The sequence below is a fragment of the Magnolia sinica genome, chromosome 3 (genome assembly GCF_029962835.1).
Source record: "Magnolia sinica isolate HGM2019 chromosome 3, MsV1, whole genome shotgun sequence".
Lineage (NCBI taxonomy): Eukaryota > Viridiplantae > Streptophyta > Magnoliopsida > Magnoliales > Magnoliaceae > Magnolia > Magnolia sinica.
In genome coordinates, this window is record NC_080575.1 from 119,337,371 (window position 1) to 119,357,214 (window position 19,844).

Genomic DNA, 19,844 nt, shown 5'->3' on the forward strand with positions numbered 1-19,844 from the left:
TGAGATACACTCTTTAAATCTCCTGGCTGCAAAATCAAATGATTCCACAGATCATATGGGGCACAGAATACAAAAAAAAATGGACGGCCATAAAAAATTTCTTTAAATGTCAGTTTCGTTTTTCCATTTTATCCCACGTGAGAAAACGGCCTTATATTGAGGCAGAGGATCTAAAAATTATCTCCAATCACACGGAAATATCAGATCATGGGCACGTGTTCCTGCACGTGGATGGGCAGGCTCCACACGCGTGTGGAATATCAAACGCCAGTGATCCTCCTGTGGTGAAGAAATGCACTCAAATATCCGTTTGTTGGTCTGATTTTCTCTGCCAGAAAAGAATGGAGTGCTATTGTTCTTCCTCCTCTTCTGCCCTTCTCAATTTTCAGGTAATTCCCCATCTATCTTCTTCTCCTTCTCCTTCTTACTATTTTGCCCCTGAAATTTCTTTAAAATTCTAAATTAGAGAGAGAGAGAGAGAGAGAGAGAGAGAGAGAGAGAGAGAGAGAGAGTGACTGCCAATATGCTAGAAAAAATAGGGGCGTGTTCGGTTGCCTCTTAAAAAAAGGGGGAGTTCATGTTATTTTAGTTAAAATGAGATGGACTCAGTTTTAAGTGGCACCTAAACATGGCTGAAGTCTGTTTATGATTTGCTGCAGTGATAACATTTAGGCCCCGTTTGATGGACGCCTAAAAATGAGTTCATCTCATTTTAGTATTTAGGTCCTGTTTGGTAGCCGACTAAAAACAGGGATTCAATTTCAAATTTCGTGACTTTCGCTTCATGTAGATTTTTTTTTTCTTTCTTTTTTTTTTTTTTTTTTATGTTACAGTAGTAAATATCAGAACATATTGTATCATATTGACTGAGAGATATGATATAAACATATTTTTATCTGAATGTTTCTGTTTTTTTTTTTTTTTTTGTTTTTTTTTGTTTTTTTTTTTTTTAAATTTTATTTTAAATGTATTTTATTTTATTTTATTTTAAATTTCTAAAGAGGTCAGATCCACTACAAAGCTTTGTAGGTTAAGATTTAACCTGTAATGCAATGTTTGGGGCCCACCGTGATGTGTGCATGACATCTAATCCGTCCATCATGTGCACTCCCTCATGTTATCTTTAGCGTCCCAAAGTTCAGGCCAATCCAGAACTCAGGTGGCCACACCACAAGGAATTGTTGGTATGGGGACACCCACTGTTAAAAACCTTCCAGATTGTGTTTGAGGCTTCTTTTTTTTTTTTTTTCATGCTATACAATCCATTCAGAAGATGAGTCAACCACCACGAATGGACAACCCGAACGTCAGGCCATTGCAAAACTAAGGCGGGCCACTCCACGTGATTTAGAGGTCTTAGGCATGATTTTACAAGGTTTGACAAGTGAATTTTGGACAGGCCTATTTTTGGGTGCTAAAAAGAACGAGGGACCACACATGATGGACAGATTGGATGTCATGCACACATCAGGTGGGCCCCACACATTGTGTTGTATGTTAAGCTCGACCTAGGAAGTCTTGTAGTGGATCTAGCCTCATTTCTAAAAACCGTTATCACTATTTTATAAACTCTATTCCCTTTATTAGTTGAGGCTTTAAATCAACCCAGTGAATGTGAAAGAAACAATCATGAATGTATTGAGTGATGTATCAAATGTACCATTCCATATCAATAGTTTATCAGATAGGCCAAGGACTTGATACGGTACTTCCAGCCACCGATGCTATCAACAATGGTTTTGATGATTTAAGATTATTTTTTATTGAAACATGTTTAAAATTAACAAGAATGTGAAATTTGCACTAAAAATGCTTCCCACACATCTCTTGTTGCCCATCAACCTAAGGGGGTCAATAATTTGTATACTTATGAATGGGAAAGTCTCAAGTCCAACCGGTTCAACCTTTATTTATGGACTACCTGGTAACGAGAGAATAACTTCCATTCTATCATGTGGGTGCAACATACAACCCTTTCACTAGGTTGGGTTGACCATGAGGATCACTTTATGCAAAAATCAGCCCCATCCATTCATCCGGTGGGCCATACCATAGAAAACAATTTCTAGCTACTAATTAAAAAAATGCAGGTATGGTCCACAAAATGAGTGGATGTGGCTGATTTTTGCTCAAGGTGATCCTCATGGTCGGCCCAATCTATTGGAAGGGTTGGATGTCGCATAGACATGATAGAATTGAAGTTATTTGCTGAGTGGACTATAAATTGTGGTCCAACCAGTTGGACTTGAGAACTCCTTATGAATATACCTCCAGCAAGTTGAAAGGAAACATGCTAATGTGACAGTTAAATGATGAGTTGTTGTTGAAATCTGAGTTGCCAAGTTTGAATTTCACTTTGTTCAAAATTCAGTAATTCATGGGGTTCCCAGTGAATTGTTTTTGGTCATTTTGGTTTGTCAATTTATTCAATTCATGGCATTAGCGTGCCGAGTTTGCAAACTTGGTTCCTCGAATTTGTGGCATTGGCTCACTTAGTTTGTGGGCTTGATAAGATCTTCCTAGGCCCAGACTCGTTGGCTAGTTAAGCCTGAATTCAGGCAAATTCAATCCCAAGTTTGGGGAATTTAGTGATCAAAATTTCACGAAGTGAATACGCTAAATTCTTGGTGATTGTCAAATCAATTCAATTCACTTCTTTCGGAGCACAATGACAAGTTCATTTAATATGACTCTGGTTGAGAATCCGTTTTCTATTTCCTCACATTTTCATTGAAGCTATGGTGCATAAATCTTAATGTACTTTCTTCCAACACGATTATTTTGGCCCAATAGATTTTTGTCTCCGTTTGTTGTCGTGACTAATGTTTGTCATTACATCTATTCTAGGCTTATTTCATACATTGTAACTTCATGCCATGCCAACCATGTTTCTTTTAGTTTACTATGTCAAACTTAATTATTTCCCGTTTTGTTTGAAGATGTGCTAACACCATTCAACTGATTTCGGAATCAAGAAATATCTGCATTCAAATCAAAGGTTTTTTTTAATGATAAAACCAAATTCTTCAAAGTGATTTCAGTTTCTATGTACGTCGAATGCTTGCATTGGGGACCCATTGCTCAATATCATAGCAATCAGATGGTCCTATATATTGACCTTCTGTTTGTAGCCATTCTCTTTCCCAGTTCTATGGGATGAATATCATTTGATCAAAATGATTCTTTGGAGCCGTGAACAATCCAAGATAAGGGTTGCCAAATGGATGGCTCCAATTTATGATAGGACATTTTCCTATAGACTATCCTGGACGTCCATTTAGGCTACTGATCGGATGGCCAGAATTGCCCAGTTGCTGTGATTTTTGCTTGGTCGCATTAGAGCAGTGGATCATTTTGCTTGTTTAATGTAACGATTACTGCTCCCTTAGATCATAATACGTACCCAAGTGAAATGGGGACTGACTGACTGGTGTTGCAGGGTTTTCCTCCATTGCCTGTTGATAGGAGGTTTTATAAGACAACTTTAAATCACAAGGTGCTGTGCCTTCATTCTAAACAGTTTCTTCAAAGTAATGACAGACTGCATCCATTTCTTTACCAACGAACTTCATTTTCCATCTCTTCAAGAACATCTAGAGGCTCTATATTTGCTGAAGCTGGCAAGCAATCTTGGGATTTTGGAAGATTTTTAAGAACATTATATTTTTTCAATGGGCCCCCATCTCCCGCCAAGGTTGGTGATCAATGTCTCACAGGCCTTTTATTTCTTTAATAAAAACGATAATTTTTTTCTGCTTTTAATATACAAATTTTATTATGTTGTGGCTAATGCGATCATTTCATCTATGAAGTTCTTTGAATTTCTGATAGAGAAACTGTCAAATCAAACATCCGCTGAACCAGTAAAGAAATTGGGAACTTCAGATGTCGTGTTAGTGGCTGGAGCAACTGGTGGTGTTGGGCGAAGGATAGTCGACATCTTACGGAAGAAAGGGTTGCCGGTCAGAGTACTGGTATTCTGCTGCATTTCTTCAATTTGCCTGATTTACTGCATACATAGCACTCCACATGTTGGTAAAATCTAACACCGAGTTATTGACATTTTGCACTGTTGGTTAATTGCATTTCATGATTCTTTTGGTTTTGTACGAGAACTTAGGTCAGAAATGAAGAGAAGGCAAGGACGATGCTTGGACCGGACATCGATTTGGTGAGCCATATGTTGATCAAATCTTTTCTAATCAGATGAACTCATGTTTATGAACTGAAGCATGGCTTTAGGAGTAGTAGGACAAAATTTATTTGTAAAACTGATTTCCATGACTACACAAGGATTTGAATAGCTATTAGCTTCTTCAATTAAGCCTAAACCGATGTGTGACTCCTTAGTAGAGGGAACAAATGTTTATCATTTCGATGACAATTTGTACATGACATGGGATAAACCCCTCTTTCTATTTATAATTGAAGAAAAGGTTCCATCATATATAATGAATTGATACCCCGGATTCCCATCAAAGGGGATCATTTCTTTCAATGCTCACTCGTTATTAGTTGATGGTCCTAGTGGTTGGATCGGTATGCTTATTCTGATAGGAAATGAAATAGTTAAATGACTATTCTTCTATTGTATTTGCAAATAGGGGGCAGGAAGGCTCTATGGAAAAATGGTGGTTCAATCGATGTTTTTTTTTAAAAAAAAAAGGATTTTATGGAAGTAAAGGTTTAACATGCACACAGTGAATATTTCTCTTTCTATTTGTTGATGCTGTTTCACATTGTTAATTAAATAATGTAGGTAATTAACTTGTATTTATTATGTTTTTGATAATCTAGATTTTATATTAGAAGAACAATCACCTACAACCATAGTATATTAGGCTTACTGTGGTACCCCAATTCTGTGGCAGCATATCATTGGGAATCATTATGAAGGTCACCTGACACATAAATCAGCTCCATCTGATCATCAGGTGGGCCAGACCTGTATGTTGGGTCATTTCGTCATCCATCCATTTATTTTGGTAGTGTGGCCCACCTGGACTGGATTGGCCTGGTTTGTTTGTGCCAGGCAGTCTTCATGACGGGGAGTACTTTAAGCATGGGTCGGATATCCTACATATGTGACTTGTTGGCAGGAAAAAGAGGGGTGTAGCATGGTAATTTTAGCATGCTATGGTTTTATGTTATGATTGCTAGAAAAGGAATAAACAATGAAAATAGAAAGAAGCTAATTGGACCAATTGGAAGTCTTTATAGCAGTTAGGACTAGAGCAGAATTTGACCTGGCATCTTTTCTAAATATACAATTGGAACTTGAACCAATAGGGAAAAGAATCACTTCATATCTATAGTCTGGAAGCCTGGAAAGCATAGCCAGTCTGATGGCTGTCACCTTATCTGTTACTTTTTTCTAGTTGTGCTTGTTTTCTTTGTATTGTTAGATTGTTGGAGATATTACCAAGGAGAACACTCTAGCACCTGAGTACTTCAAAGGCGTGAAGAAAGTCATTAATACAGTCTCTGTCATTGTTGGTCCGAAGGAAGGTGATACTCCTGATAGGGCAAAATACAGCCAAGTAAGACTTTTGGACTTTAATTAGATGATGAATTATATCTTTTTGAGGTGGTCGAGCACCACTGAATGTATTGCGGTATTGGATAATGGAGGAAGTATATAGTCCCGCTGATCAGCAAACATACCATACAGTAGCTCATGCACAGGGTTCTGTACATGTGTGGCCTTGTTACGGTGACCAAAATCATGCCTGATTGGAACTCAAATCTTTTATCATTGGACCACTTTCTGTTGGTAATGAACACTGGCTGCATTTTCTTGTCAACTGATTATTCATAGACCATTGATCAAAGGGTTACGATCTTATTTGCAGATTTTCAGGGAACCCTGTCCACAGTTGGGCTGATTGCATCAATCGTCTTAATTGCCAAAACATGGCTCTGCATGTACGGACTCACATGTCTCAACAAACTTACGGTTTGCTGATGACCAGGACCCTGTGAGACCTCTGATCTTAGAACGGATCTTGATTTTTCCCATTGTGGATTGTGACATTGAGTTTCATTTTGAACTTTTGCACATCATAGAACTCTTCTACGATGTTTCTCTGGGGTAGCTTTTTATGTTTTCTGCCACAACATTAATGGACCTCTTGTTTGGTACAGGGAATCAAATTCTTTGAGCCAGAGGTATGATTATGGCCTAGCTTATGTAGCAAGGGTTTAATTCGTTCTTAAACAGATTGTCTGATTTTATACTCAATAATTTCACCCTCATTTCTTTAATAGTCTTTCCATGTATTTCTCCTAACTCAATACTACCATTTGACCGCTGCATGAAGATAAAAGGAGACTCGCCTGAAATGGTAGAGTACATAGGGATGCGGAACTTGATCAATGCTGTAAAGAGTAGTGTTGGACTTCAAGATGGAAAAACACTATTCGGATTTGAAGGTATGCTAATATACTCTTCAGTGCAATAGGCCAAATATTAGAAGTCCTGTTATTGGAGTTTAGGAGTATATAAATTGGTTCTTGGCCAATGCAGTCACTAACGTTCATCAGGAAATGATAGAAACCATCCCAGATAAAGGCTACTCTATCTCATCATCATCACCATCCCAATTGATTAGGGTCGGCCAAACGTCTACATCAATCATGTTCTACCATTCCACTCTATCAAGGGCCATACTTCAGTTAGACCATAGGTCATCAAACTGTTTTCTATTACCTCCAACCACAACATTTGGGCCTTCCCCTTTCCCTGTTAGAGTCTTCAACTTGTACCAACTCACTCCTAACTAGCGCGGTTCTTAGTCTCCATTGCACATGATCAAGCCATCTAAGTCTACTTTCCCTCATCTTATTACCTATTGGTGCTACTCCTAAGCTCCTTCGAATCAATTCATTTCTAAATCTATCATTCCTTTTTCTTGCCACTTATACTTCTCAAAATAGAGTTCTCTTTTTGTGCAGTGTGGCCAATTTTATTAAACTATAGGGTAAATGCCTTCTGATCACTTTTGAATTGCATGAAATCATGATGATTTTTTTTTATAGATATATTATTTTCAAGAATCATGCTTATATAAATGACTTTCCCTGTGTAGATGGCATATCTGGGGAGCTGGTTTGGGGTGCCCTAGATGATGTTGTCATGGGAGGTGTTAGTGAAGGTACATTTCAAATTGATCCGACTGGTAATGAAAATGGTGGACCTACTGGACTATTCAAAGGTTTGTTCCCGTCAATCTTGATACATATATTTTAGTATGCATTATCTCCATTAGGTTACTCTACCATGATCAGGTTCTGTGTGTTGTTCTCCCCATAACTTACAGTTCGTCCTCTTCTTTTAATGCATTTTCACCTGGGTTTTCTACAGGTACTGTCTCCACAGCAAACAATGGTGGATTTTCTAGTATCAGAACAAGGGTAAAACTGATGTGCATTTATCATATTAATCAGTCTGCTATTGGGGTGTGGATTTTATATTGGTTTAAGTTCTTATGCAGTTAATATAGAGTAACGTGTCATATTAACATCAAATGATTGTAGACTTAAAAATCTTAACCTATGCTATCAATAAGGAACCTGGAAGTCTTAAAAGTACATATCATATGCTATATATTTGGAGTGCTGGACAGAAAAAGATTTCAGGAGCATACTGATTGGCTTGTAGTATTTATATTGGCTGTGTTTTACCTTTTTTTTTAGTACATACTGTACTAGCTAAATTATATTAACCAATAACCGTTGGTTTTTCTTTAGAGGACAATGGCGACGATGAGGTAGAAGATTGTTTTGGTAATATGCGCTTCCTGGTTTTCATATTCACTGTATTTGCGGGATTTCGACATTGCTCTACACTTAATTTGATGCTTCTTTTGTCACTAGTGAAACCATTGTGTTTGTTTTGAACTCTTTGTATTAATCACCTTTCATTCCTTTCTTACGATTGAAAAAGGGAATCAGATCGAACTATTTCTTGAATAGAATTGCACAAAAGACTAAATGGAATTGGGAATTGGACAAATCCAATATGATCACAGGCCCACCAGCTTTTGCATCAATCATTATCTACAGTCTCATATATGCAAGGAATGATCCTCTGTATATGCACTATATGTTCAGTGTATAATGAATGGCCACACAAGCCCCCTTGATCTCCACTATCTGATCACAAATCAAGCACTGATGGATATGGAATTGGATAATATCTTGATAGATACTTGTGAATAGAACAAGCTAGCATCTTGACTGAAATGTTACCTAATCCTAAATCCTAGAATGGCAAAACCTGAAATCAAAATGAGTTGAATAGAGACTGTAAACCCTAGACCCCTAGGAATAAAATAGCATAAACCTGATTAGAACTCCTAAACCCTAGTACATAAAATTGAATTGATTCAAATGTAAACCTTAATCCTTAGAATTTGAAGCCTTAATGCTGATGTATGGAAATCGCGATAATGGGTAAATAGACAAAAGATCAGCTGTCATACATAAATGCATGGAGGCGAACTATGTAATTTACATGTAGACACGCCTATGTGAAACGTTAGGGAACAATCTCTTTGATGATTATGGAGGAGAAAATTCGAAAAGAGGTAAATATTCGATACGACAATTTCATCTTGAAAAGATGTTCGCCTTGAATTGTTGGTTTCAACCTTTCCAATGTATGGTATGCATCTGCAGCTGTTGATGGCCTTCTTCTTCTTTTTTTTGTCTTTAAACCCTTCAATATGAATTATCAAGAATGGCTCTGATCATATATGACAAGGGCACCATTTTGTCCGTATGTCAGAATTTTTCTGCACCTGAGGATCTTTCTGCATATGATGGTCTGGAACTGCGAGTTAAAGGTGATGGACATCGGTATAAACTTATTGTTCGCACTAGCACTGACTGGGATACTGTGGGGTATACCACAAGCTTTGACACTGTAAAGGAGCAATGGCAGACAGTAAGTGATAGTGCAGCATCATTCAATATGATTTGGTTTGGTAATAACTATTGTTTCAAACTTAATGTGCTTGTTATTTGCTTCAGATACGCTTGCCATTTTCTTCCTTGAGGCCTGTATTTCGAGCACGGACTGTATTAGATGCTCCACCCTTTGATCCAAGCAAAGTCATATCGCTGCAGGCATGCTTCTCCATTCAATTTTTCTTTTCCCTTCATCATAAGAGAAAGTATATGTTCCAGGGCCGAGGATATTAACAGCATCCTTTGGGTCTTGAGTCTATGCAAGCAGGGCCTATGGTTCTATGATCCTGGATGTTGATTTTATGGAACCACTTGTGACGGGATGCCCCAAAATTTTCCCAGATTTGACAATCCTAACCCTTAGGTCATTGGACTGAAAATAGATGGTTAAGAAGAAAAATATAACAACAGACCAAGCATAAGGCCAAAGTTTGGACGGCTAGAATCATCCAACCTGGAGAGTTTTGGGGCATCCCCCCATCTACCTTTCAGCCAATATATCAACAGCCTGGATCACTGTAACCATGGGCTTCTCTCATACGAGTGGTTGGATCAGGATAGTATTCTCGTCTTGATGAATCCAATCCAATAATTTCACCTTTTTTCTTTATCACAATAGTATAGCTTGTGTTGAGGCCACATCCTTTTGCAGCTCATGTACAGCAAATTTGAATATGATGGGAAACTCAACCCGTCTTTTGTGGAAGGTGCATTTCAACTTCCATTATCAAGAATCGCAGCATATATAAAAGACCCAGTCACTCCCAGGTTTCATTTGTGCACTAATACTTCTCATGAACTTAAATGTTTCTCTTTTAGTGTAAATGCTTGAAACCGATATGCCATGCTATATTGTCGCCCTTTCATATTATTGTTTCATCGATTTCAGGTTCGTACATGTGAGCTCTGCAGGAGTTACTCGGCCTGACAGGCCTGGACTTGATTTAAGCAAACAACCTCCTGCCGTCCGCTTGAATAAGGAGTTGGACTTCATTCTCACATTCAAATTGAAGGTTTTGAACTGTCACCATGCTACACTTCTTTTTATCCATTAGCATGTGAAAAGTGTTGCTTATGCCTGATGAAGAGTAAAATTGTAGCATTTTGAATTCAGAGTTTGTTAACAGATACACTAACAAGTTCATTGGAACTAATTGAGTGCCTTTCTTTACCCTAGATCTTGCATTTGTGGATTAACTGAATAAAAATTGAGCTAACTTGACTAAATTTTATTTCCCAAATAACAGCCTAAAGAATTAACTCCATTTCTCTCTAAAGAGGATGTTTATTAATTTACAGATGTATCATGTTACACGCAGTAGAGATTGCATTGCGTGTTAACTCCACTTTTATAGGTAATGACCCCATTTTTGGAATTGGGACCCAATATGATATTTAAGACTTGTCCTCTATGGAGAATTTTGGAATAGCTCCATCCACTATTGGATGCACCATAGGAATGATTTTGATGACCAAAAGGTGACCCCCAATATCGACATTGCAGTTTATTGGGCCATGCAAATGCCAATCAGACATAGGCGTAGATTTCCTCAAATTTACATTGGTTTTGCTTTTACTTAGCTGTCAACTATTGTATGCACATAAACTTCATAATGAGATGGGAACAAAGGTATGTGATGAAGAAATGGATTTGAAGGAGATCAAGAAACATCTGACTGAATGAACATCAATTAAGTGAGCAGTTTTAATAGAAAAACTAGTGCATTTTATAAAGCATATATATTGTTAGATTTGATGGGATAGCTAAGCTAGGCGTGACCCTGTGCTTCAACTTCTTCAGGGAGAGGATTTGATACGGGAAAGTGGAATTCCATATACAATAGTAAGGCCTTGTGCGCTTACTGAAGAGCCTGCTGGAGCCGATCTCATTTTTGACCAGGGAGATAATATAACGGTATTCACTCTCATCTCAGTTTTTTTTTTTCCCTCATTCGTCTTATAGTTTTCTTGTGGTTATTGACTATTCTTTCCTATATGTGGTAATGTCAAGTTATCAATTACTTTCCATATATTCTCAATAGCATGCTTGAACAGATTTGTCGCTTGCAGCAGTCATAGGTCTATACCCAACGGTTTCTGACCAGAGCATTCTTAATCATGTGATGAATACAGGGGAAGATATCGAGGGAAGAAGTTGCTCGTATATGTATTGCTGCTCTTGAAAGCCCATATGCACGTAACAAGACATTCGAGGTTATAAATTCATCCACTTTTGGCATTTTTTGTCATGAGATATGGAGTATCATGTGCATTATATGTTGGTTTTAGCAAAATAGATGCCATCTATCTCTCTAACAAAATTAAACTAACTTTATTAACTCTTGTAACTTAAACATGGTCATTTATTGGTGCTAGACTTGGATACAAGGTGTTGGACACGGGCATCCTAGAATGCCTGACATATTGACACATCCATGCAGTTAAAAGTTGAATATTTGTTGTTATTTGAATTACTCATGAAAGTGGGTCCTTACTCATGCCTCAGTGGTAGACTCACAAGAGTTTCAACACGAGGTCATGGGTTCGAGTACCCATTGTGGTGAAATCCCACTGAGGTGTGAGTGTGTGGGTGTGTGTGGGGTGTGACTGCGTGTGTAAAAAAATAAAAAAGAATTACTCATGAAACTTAAAATATAGGAAAACATCTGCACAAATGAAAAAAGATGTGGGTTTTCCTAATAGCTGTATCAGCATGTGACAGACATGTTTTTCACTGACATGTGTCCAAGAAGTTGAACAGTCATCACATCAGTTTGGTGTGCGCCATCTTGGTAATGGCATTATGTCAATATGCAACACTCTCTAGAAAGATGTAGGGTGCACTCTAGACCATTCTGCAGTGTATTCTACCCTTGAATACAAGCAATTTTCATCCTGTGAAGAATGCAAAACAAATAAGTGGGCTTGAGACCTAAGATGTTGTGCATGCTGATTTTTTTTTTATTTTTTCGTGTGTGCGCGCACGCGCGCTAAGTTTCATGTTTTGTCTGTTTTCAGGTTAAGAGTGTTATCCCTTTTAGCGAACCATTCACGGTGGATCCTGAAAACCCTCCACCTGAGAAGGACTACGACATTTATTTCAAGACCTTGAAGGATGGTATTACAGGGAAAGAAGCCTTGGAAGAGAGCCCTGTGCTAGTTTGAGTTATGTACATGATAAATAGCACTTTCAACACTGTGAGTATATGATAAACGAAAAAGCAAATTTCCATCTTTCAGATGTAGTCGTTCTCTTTGTGAGAGAAGTTGAGGGCAATCATTATTTAGAGAACTGATAGCATACAGTCAAGGTGCAACAACTCGTGGTACTGTATCATCTTTCCCACCAACATGCCACTTAAGAGTGGGATATCAATACCATGAAAATGGCAAGTCCTTCCATGAAAATCAGCTGGAACAAAAAATGAGGTCATTCCATTCATCAGGTGGGCCACATTGTTAGAATCAATGGACTGCCCATGGTCTGACTCAACATACAGGTGTGCCCCACTTATTGAGCAGATCAGCCTGATTGTTGAGATGTGTGATCGTTATTTTCTTGCCTATCATGTTCATGGTACTGCTGTTCTTACTAGTAGCATGTTAGCAGGAAAGCTTGTACCATACCACAAGTTGGTGGTATTGTTTCCTATATGTGATCAATTCTCCAATATCTATTAGGAGGAATGATCCAGTGAATAACACATACATACACCAGACGGTTGTTTTGGTATGCATCGTTGAGTTTTCATCATCCCTGAATGTTTTCTTTTTATTTTGCACCCTATGTCATCATCATCATCATTTAAGCGTTATCCCAAGTAATTTGGGTCAGCTACATGAATCCTATCCTGCCATTCCACTCTACCAAGGGTCCTATATCAGTCCTTTTAATATAATTCCATAGACAATTATTGATTTAAAGGGTCCTGATCAGAAGGAGATAAATAGTATTGTTATTTGTCCAGTCCATACAAGTGGGACAATGGTTTGAGGGTCTAGATTGCTGATCTAATGGCTCCCACTGTGCATGGGAGATGTCCCAAAAATCTCCCATTCTGGAAGATCCTTCTACTTTGACTGGTCATGACAAGATTGGCTGGCAAGGATCTTCAAATCTGGAAAATTTTTGGGCATCCCCCATACAAAGCCGGGCCGATCAGAGACCTGTCTGGATCACCCACTCATGGGCCTCACTTGTACTGACTAGGCACTTTAGGACACATCCTGACACCTCTGGACCCTATAATTCCTCAAATATTAAGCATGGATCTAAATCACTGCTCTTTTTGCTTTTTATTTTTTTCACAGGGAACTCCACAAGCACATGTAAATTGACAAAAGAAAAGTGAAAGAAGCAAGCATGAGAAATATAGCAGTCATGAGACAATAAGTGAGTTGTCAGCTGCGTGTGGATGACTCGTACCTGTAAAGAAGCTTGTGGCTAGGGTGAGTCCTGATATCTCTCTTGTTTCATATTGACCCATAAGGGCATAGTTCCATATAGCCATTTCAGGCTTCAAGCCACGTCTTTTTTTTTTCAGTTTTGAGGCATGAAGTGCCATCAATGAGGTGAAAATATGACTGTCTATATACTGCCTCAGACTAGCCATTGAACTGCACACATGAGATTACATTGTGCTACATATCATAGTAAATTTCTGCACTTTCAAATCTAATGATCTTGACCCTAGCTCACTGTAATGGACAATCTTGTGTATAGTTGGTGGGCCAGTGAACAAACTGTTAAATGAAGATGATGAGCGAGGGTCAACATTCAATGGGCATAAATCAGATTGGATGGTTATGATTTATAAGATTTACTTGATTCTGTCAATGACTAGACTGATGAAACTTCTCTCTTGACTGAACACCTCTCTCTGCTTCTGCATTGGAGGGTCCACATCAGTAGAATGCCAAGTGAAAGAATGACCTCTCTAGAGTTCCCGTGACATGCAGCACATTTTCCTACCAGTCAAGTGTGTTGGAGGTCTGTCAGCCCACCCAAAGTGATAATATGAAAAATCAGGTTGGTCCATCCATTAGGTAGGTCTGATGTATAAATTGGAAGGTTTTCTAAAGTTCACCAGCAGTCCACATTAGGCATTTGTGGTCCACATTAAACATACACATGCAGCCCACCTGATGAGTGGACTGGCCTGATTTTGGCATATGGTCATTGCCAATGTAGCAACCTTGCTATGCATAGCTCAGATTTCCCATACATTAGCTAGGTTGGCACACGTGATGCGTGTGGGGCCAGCAAAACTCAATGAATTAATAGGTGGCCTCAAAATCTCACATGGTATAAGTTCAATATAACACAGTCACCAAAATTTCATTTTTCATACTTAGGTTCCACTCATGAACAATCCCGCCAACGCGATGTATGGGGCGATTTCTGGTTTCATTATGAATATCTTTCTTTTGGGATGTTTAGGGGGCGTTTGGATCGTAAGTTACTTAAGGTAAGTTATTTATGCCTTAAGTAGCTTATTTTGGTTTCTACTTATTAAACTGAAGTGATCAAGTAACTTCAAATAAAAAAGCTACTTATAATTGATCATAAACCAAATGTACTTATCTCAAATAAGTTATTTTTTCTACTTACAAAGTAGAAAAAGTAACTTATTTGGTGGTATCCAAACTTGCCTTATAGAACAGGGGATTACCCGAGGGAATTCCCATTTTTGGTAGCAGCTACCAACGCTCCAAACAACAACTAACACCAGAAGCCACTCATCAAGTGGAACCTTCATGTAGATACCATGGACCAAATATCACGCCAGTCAGCTCATTTATGTGTATGCGGATTGTTGTTTAATTTCTTCTAATTGTTCATTACTTTGTTCAGGTTAGATCCACCTTAGAGCCCATTTGGTAATTACGAAAGTTGTCCTGCATAGGTCATTCCGAACAAATATCTTCTATATAATTGTAGGCATTTGTTTTGAAAGGTTATTCCTCAAAAACATCAGAGAAGAGATGGATGAATAAGCATGTGCTGTGCCTGTACATTGGCACCTTACATGCTAGGAATGTGTAGATTAATAGCACATGTGAGACTCTTGAAGATACGGAGGCACATGTGGCTCATGTATTGTGCTTAAAAATGCATGCTAGTAGTGCTCAAATCAAGTAAACCAGGAGTTACATGAATCCCTTGTAATTCTTTTTATGGCTTAATAAAAATCCCAAGTGTGCTTGTTAGAAACAGGGCTCATAATTAAAGTGATAAAATTATCATTTTATGTAGAAGATTTATTTATTTTTATTTATTATTTTTTTTTTTTTGTGTAGGTCCTATATGTAAACACGTGCACATGGTGAGTTATCATTGAACCACATAGGGTTTATAAAATCCTTCTAACCCTTGGTTACAGGCAATTAGTGTCCACGCTAGCATGTGATGTATGTACATTGTCGCATGTGGCACATGTAATGTTTATGGGTACCTTATCATATATGGGACTTGTATATAAAAAATATTCCATGCGTTTTGTGTGTGTGTGTGTGTCTATATATATATATATATATATATCCCATGTGTATCTTAGATATTTGTAAAATTAGCTTTTTCTAAAGTAGCATTTATCCAAGGTAATGATCATATTTATGTCAGTCCGTGACAAGTCACTTTTCAAAATCACAACTTGGTCCTCGTGATCAGATTTATAGGATCATCTGATCTGTGTGGAATTTAAACCATTTTCTATCCGAAGTAGAGGTAATTAGATGGACGGTCTAGAATGAAAAGTAGCCCCATTAAATGTATTCCACTCGGAGGGATCCACCATATGGGTACCTATGGTGGGAAGTTTCGAACCCTATAACTTACCAGGCTGGAACACTAGAGACCCGTTATCCTTCATAGGATCCGAACCCAGGACATGCCCAAGAAGAGCAGTGTCTGTGCTGCCCAGCGGGTGCAACCAGCATACACCAGATGGTCTGCTGGTATCGTACATGAACAAAACAAGGCTGTACAGGAGCCGTACAAATGATTAAAAAAAAGTGCAGTACCCGGTATCCGGTACCCGATACACCGATTTTAAGCCTTCAGCTGGAGACAGGACGTACCTTTTTGGCAAGATGTGGTCCGCTTTCGTCGGTGCTTCACAGGACCACCCAGGGCGCGACTTAGCTGCGACGACGGAACCAGCGATGTATGTGGGACTCTGACCGTGGGGCCCATCTCTATGTGTGCATTGTATATCCATGCTGTCCATCTGTTTTGCCGGCTTATTTTCAGGGCATAGTCCCAAAAAATGAAGAGAGAAAATTCTCAGGTGTGCCACACCAAGGAAACAGTGGTCATAGACCATTAAAAACTTTGTGGACCACAAAAGTGTATAATCAAGCTGATATTCCTGTTTTCTCTTCATTCAAGTCTGTGTGAATTTATCAACAGGTTGGATGGAAAATAAACATTCCGGTGGGCCCTAGGAAGTTTTAAATGATGAGCGTTTAATGACCAGTGTTTCCTGTGGTGTGGCCCACCTGGAATTTTTATCTGCTTCATTTTTTGGGAAATACCCTAAAATAAGCTGCTAAAATAGATGGACGGAGTGGATATATAATTCATACATCAAGATGGCCCCACCGTCAGGGTCCCACCCACATTGCCCGTCCGGGTGTCGCGGTTAAGTCGCGCCTGAACACCCGCGACTTTGCAAGGAAAACTTTCATTCTTAGGTAAGGTGTGCACACTCATAACTTAAATTAAACCGTTGAAATAATGGGCCCCACTTAAACGGGCCAGAAACCAACAATTACAATGAATCAATGGAAAACCACTGATAGGTAGGCATCTAATGGACGGTTAGATTTAAAATAGTCAATCTGAACTCAGTGAACAAATGTGGAATAATCAACGGCCAATTATTGGATTAAGATCTATCTACAGCGGGTCCATGGGTTGGGCGATTTAATTTTAGTTCCATGTATGCCACAACAGAGTGCATGAGTATGAAGCATCGCTCTGACAGAGTATCAAATAACTTGTTTGGTTGAATTTCAAGCGCCTCTTTTCGCTTTTGGTCTCATGTGGTTGGGTCCCATGTTTGCTGCAATGAGAAGGTATCATTTCTTTTTCTGTCAGATGTGTCTGACATGCTATCCTCAATAGAACATGCATTTTAAAATCCCCACACGAAATGTGTCTACATACACGTGCATGGCAATCCAGATTACCATGGGCCTAAACGTGGATTGATCGAAGCCGTAAAATCACATGGATGGCCTGATCCTAGACATCTGATTTCATTAAAATGGTCCATCCAAAGTCCACAATCATAGGAAATGGATTGGCTACTCCCCCTAGCACCAGCTCCGTGGTTGGTGGTCGGTGCTCTGTGGGCCCCACCATGATGTATGTGTTTCATCCATTACGTTTATCCATTTTTATAGATCATTTTAGGGCTTGATACAAAAAATTGAGATGGATATAAATCTCAGGTGGACCACACCACAGGAAAGCAATAGTGATTGGATATCCACCATTAAAATCCTCCTAAGGCCCAGATGAAGGGAAAAAACAAAGATCAAATTGATCCAAAACTTTTATGGGCCACGAAAACTTTTTAATGGTCGACGTTCAACGTTGTTTCCTGTAATGTGGTCCATTTAAGATGGGCATATACCTCATTTTTGGTCGACGTTCATTCAACGCTGTTTCCAGTCATTTTTATCATATTATAAAATGATCTCGAAAAATAGATGGACGGCATGGATGAAACAAATACATCTTGGTGGGGCCCACAGAGCACCGACCATCCGTTTCCACAATCGTATGCTTATGGTCAAGCAATCGGTAGGATTTAAGTCTACACTCCATCTATAATGTACGCCACGGTGGAAGGTATGGCTAGTGAGAAAAGGTGGGCCAGACCTAGTCTTTCATGAAATGATCACATAAACTTTACCCTACAGTCCCATCTTTCCCACCAACTTGTAATTTATGAAGGGTATCCGACTGATGAAAAAGGTGGGCCAAGTCATGATGATCATGTTCTGTGAAAATGATGGGCGAAAATCAGGACAGATTTCTCTACGGAAAAATACAGTTGCGTAGAACACCAAAGCCTTGCTTGCGAGCACGCCACGTTGTATGTATAAATCTATCCGTCCAACAAAGGAGAACCCTCATGATGACCCCACATAATTCTATGGCTGGCATTCTATCTCCGTTCTTCCCCTTGGTGTGGCCCACCTGAATTGTGGGTCTCGATGATTTTTACCCATAGGGCCTAGAATGGAGGATAGAACATACAACTGGTGGGCCCAACGGAGTCCTCGCTCTGCAAAACAGGTGTTAGGTTTTGCAGACAATTCCTGTCTGAAAATCAGGATACACTGTTCATTGGGAAGGCCACAGCATTTAAATCGACCTCCAATGGTCTGGATCAACGTATGCACACAATGATTGACGAGCCTGATTTTCACACAGGACGATCTTCATATGATGCTCCAGCCCCACCACTGTACGGTTTGGATTCCCAACACGTATCCCGCGTTTTCAGGAAAGAGAGGGCTGTACGTGAAAGTCTAACATTTCGTACCTGCGATCATTTCTTCTATTTTTACGGAGCATTTCCGTAATAAAACGTAAGAACAGGGGTATTTCTCAAGAAGAAGAAGGTGCATCTTTTTTCCGTTAAAACAGAAGTTTGAGATTTGTGAGAGAAGTTTTGTACAAATACCTTTCACGAACACCGAAATACCTGAAAAAACCAACGATCTGAAATCACCCAAAAATCAAACACTCCTTAAAAAAGCTTCCATTCTCTTCCTTCCTACGTTCTCTCAACTTCTACAGGAAAACCTGCGATGGATCCGATTCCACATGTGAAACAGACCTGTGCCGCCACGATCTCTCCGTTCCTCCGATGTAGCCATCTTCAGCTTCTCCAGCATCTCATGATCGGTGCATATACGGCCCGGTGAACTCAGGAAAACGCCACGTCGGACGGGCGGCGACCACAGCCCGCTCTGCTCATAATCGAAGTCGAATTCCGATGCGTCAGAGAATTTCACGAGGAGTCTCTCCGACACCGACTTCGACACCAATTGAACCCTTCGAGGGGATCTGTCAGACAATGTGGGAGATGGGTCCTCAGAGATAGACATGGATGACAACTTCAAAGGTTGGAAGAAAGATTAAAAAACTAGAATTGGGTGAAATTGAGAGAGAGAGAGAGAGAGATGAAATATAGGGTGAGAATGATGAAAAAGACGTGTATGGCGGTATGCAATCATGGAAAAGACGTGGGTCGCATGATTAGATTTACAATAAGGTGTTAGATTTAGAGGCGGTTTTAAAGGACCGTTGCTATATTTGGAGGCGAGGTTGGGGATGTTTTTTTGGGACCGGAATTGTCTACATAACCTTTTCTACCCAGCTGCCTAAAACACCTATACTCTGTGTGGCCCACAATGTTTTATACATAAATCCACTCCGTTCATATAAGGTAATATCCATTATTTTAACTATAAATATAAAAGATCAGATAGATTTAAAAAATAAAAAAAGAAATCCGATGGACCGTACCATTTGGAGATATGTAAACCTGCTTCTAATTAAAACCTCTAATTTCACAAGATATGGCCCACCTGATAGGGAGGAAGTAAATTACTGAGATTTCCGTGGCACGACGTGGCCCAAGTTCCGTGGGGGCCTACCATGATGTATGTTTTTTATCCACACCGTCCATGCCTTTTTCCACCTTATTTTTGGGCATCAGCCCAAAATCGATACACATCCAATGCTCAAGTGGACCACAGTCAATAAAACAATAGCCATTGAATGCCTATCCTTGAAAACTTCCCAAGGCCCGTGATGCTTTATTTGCCATCCAACCTGTTCTCAGGGTCAC

General features: G+C 39.2%; 1 protein-coding gene across 3 annotated transcripts; it reads left to right on the forward strand.

Annotated features, from left to right (window-relative positions):
• The first annotated feature begins 234 nt into the window (after positions 1–234).
• On the forward strand, positions 235–13,801 carry LOC131240967 (protein HIGH CHLOROPHYLL FLUORESCENCE PHENOTYPE 173, chloroplastic). 3 transcript variants are annotated; one of them, XR_009168913.1, is made up of 18 exons: positions 235–389; positions 3,440–3,694; positions 3,813–3,974; positions 4,121–4,171; positions 5,406–5,540; positions 6,145–6,168; positions 6,321–6,432; positions 7,089–7,214; positions 7,364–7,413; positions 8,789–8,947; positions 9,034–9,129; positions 9,623–9,738; positions 9,860–9,983; positions 10,772–10,885; positions 11,104–11,184; positions 11,989–12,168; positions 13,282–13,419; positions 13,694–13,801. XR_009168913.1 is itself a non-coding variant. In XM_058239538.1 (17 exons), the coding sequence occupies exons 1-16, from the start codon at positions 342–344 to the stop codon at positions 12,133–12,135; spliced, it is 1,800 nt and encodes a 599-aa protein (XP_058095521.1). In that variant the 5' UTR covers positions 235–341; the 3' UTR covers positions 12,136–12,168; positions 13,282–13,477. The 3 variants fall into 3 exon arrangements, 2 of the variants coding, with proteins under 2 accessions (XP_058095521.1, XP_058095522.1); XM_058239538.1 differs by lacking the exon at positions 13,694–13,801 and having other exon boundaries at positions 13,282–13,477; XM_058239539.1 differs by lacking the exon at positions 13,694–13,801 and having other exon boundaries at positions 11,989–12,135; positions 13,282–13,477.
• Positions 13,802–19,844: the final 6,043 nt, after the last annotated feature.

Coding starts and splice junctions, on each gene's coding strand:
- LOC131240967 (XM_058239538.1), top strand. CDS start 342: ATGGAGTGCTATTGTTCTTCCTCCTCTTCTGCCCTTCTCAATTTTCAG. Junction 6,169..6,320: donor TCAAATTCTTTGAGCCAGAG/GTATGATTATGG, acceptor CGCTGCATGAAG/ATAAAAGGAGACTCGCCTGA. Junction 10,886..11,103: donor ACCAGGGAGATAATATAACG/GTATTCACTCTC, acceptor TGATGAATACAG/GGGAAGATATCGAGGGAAGA.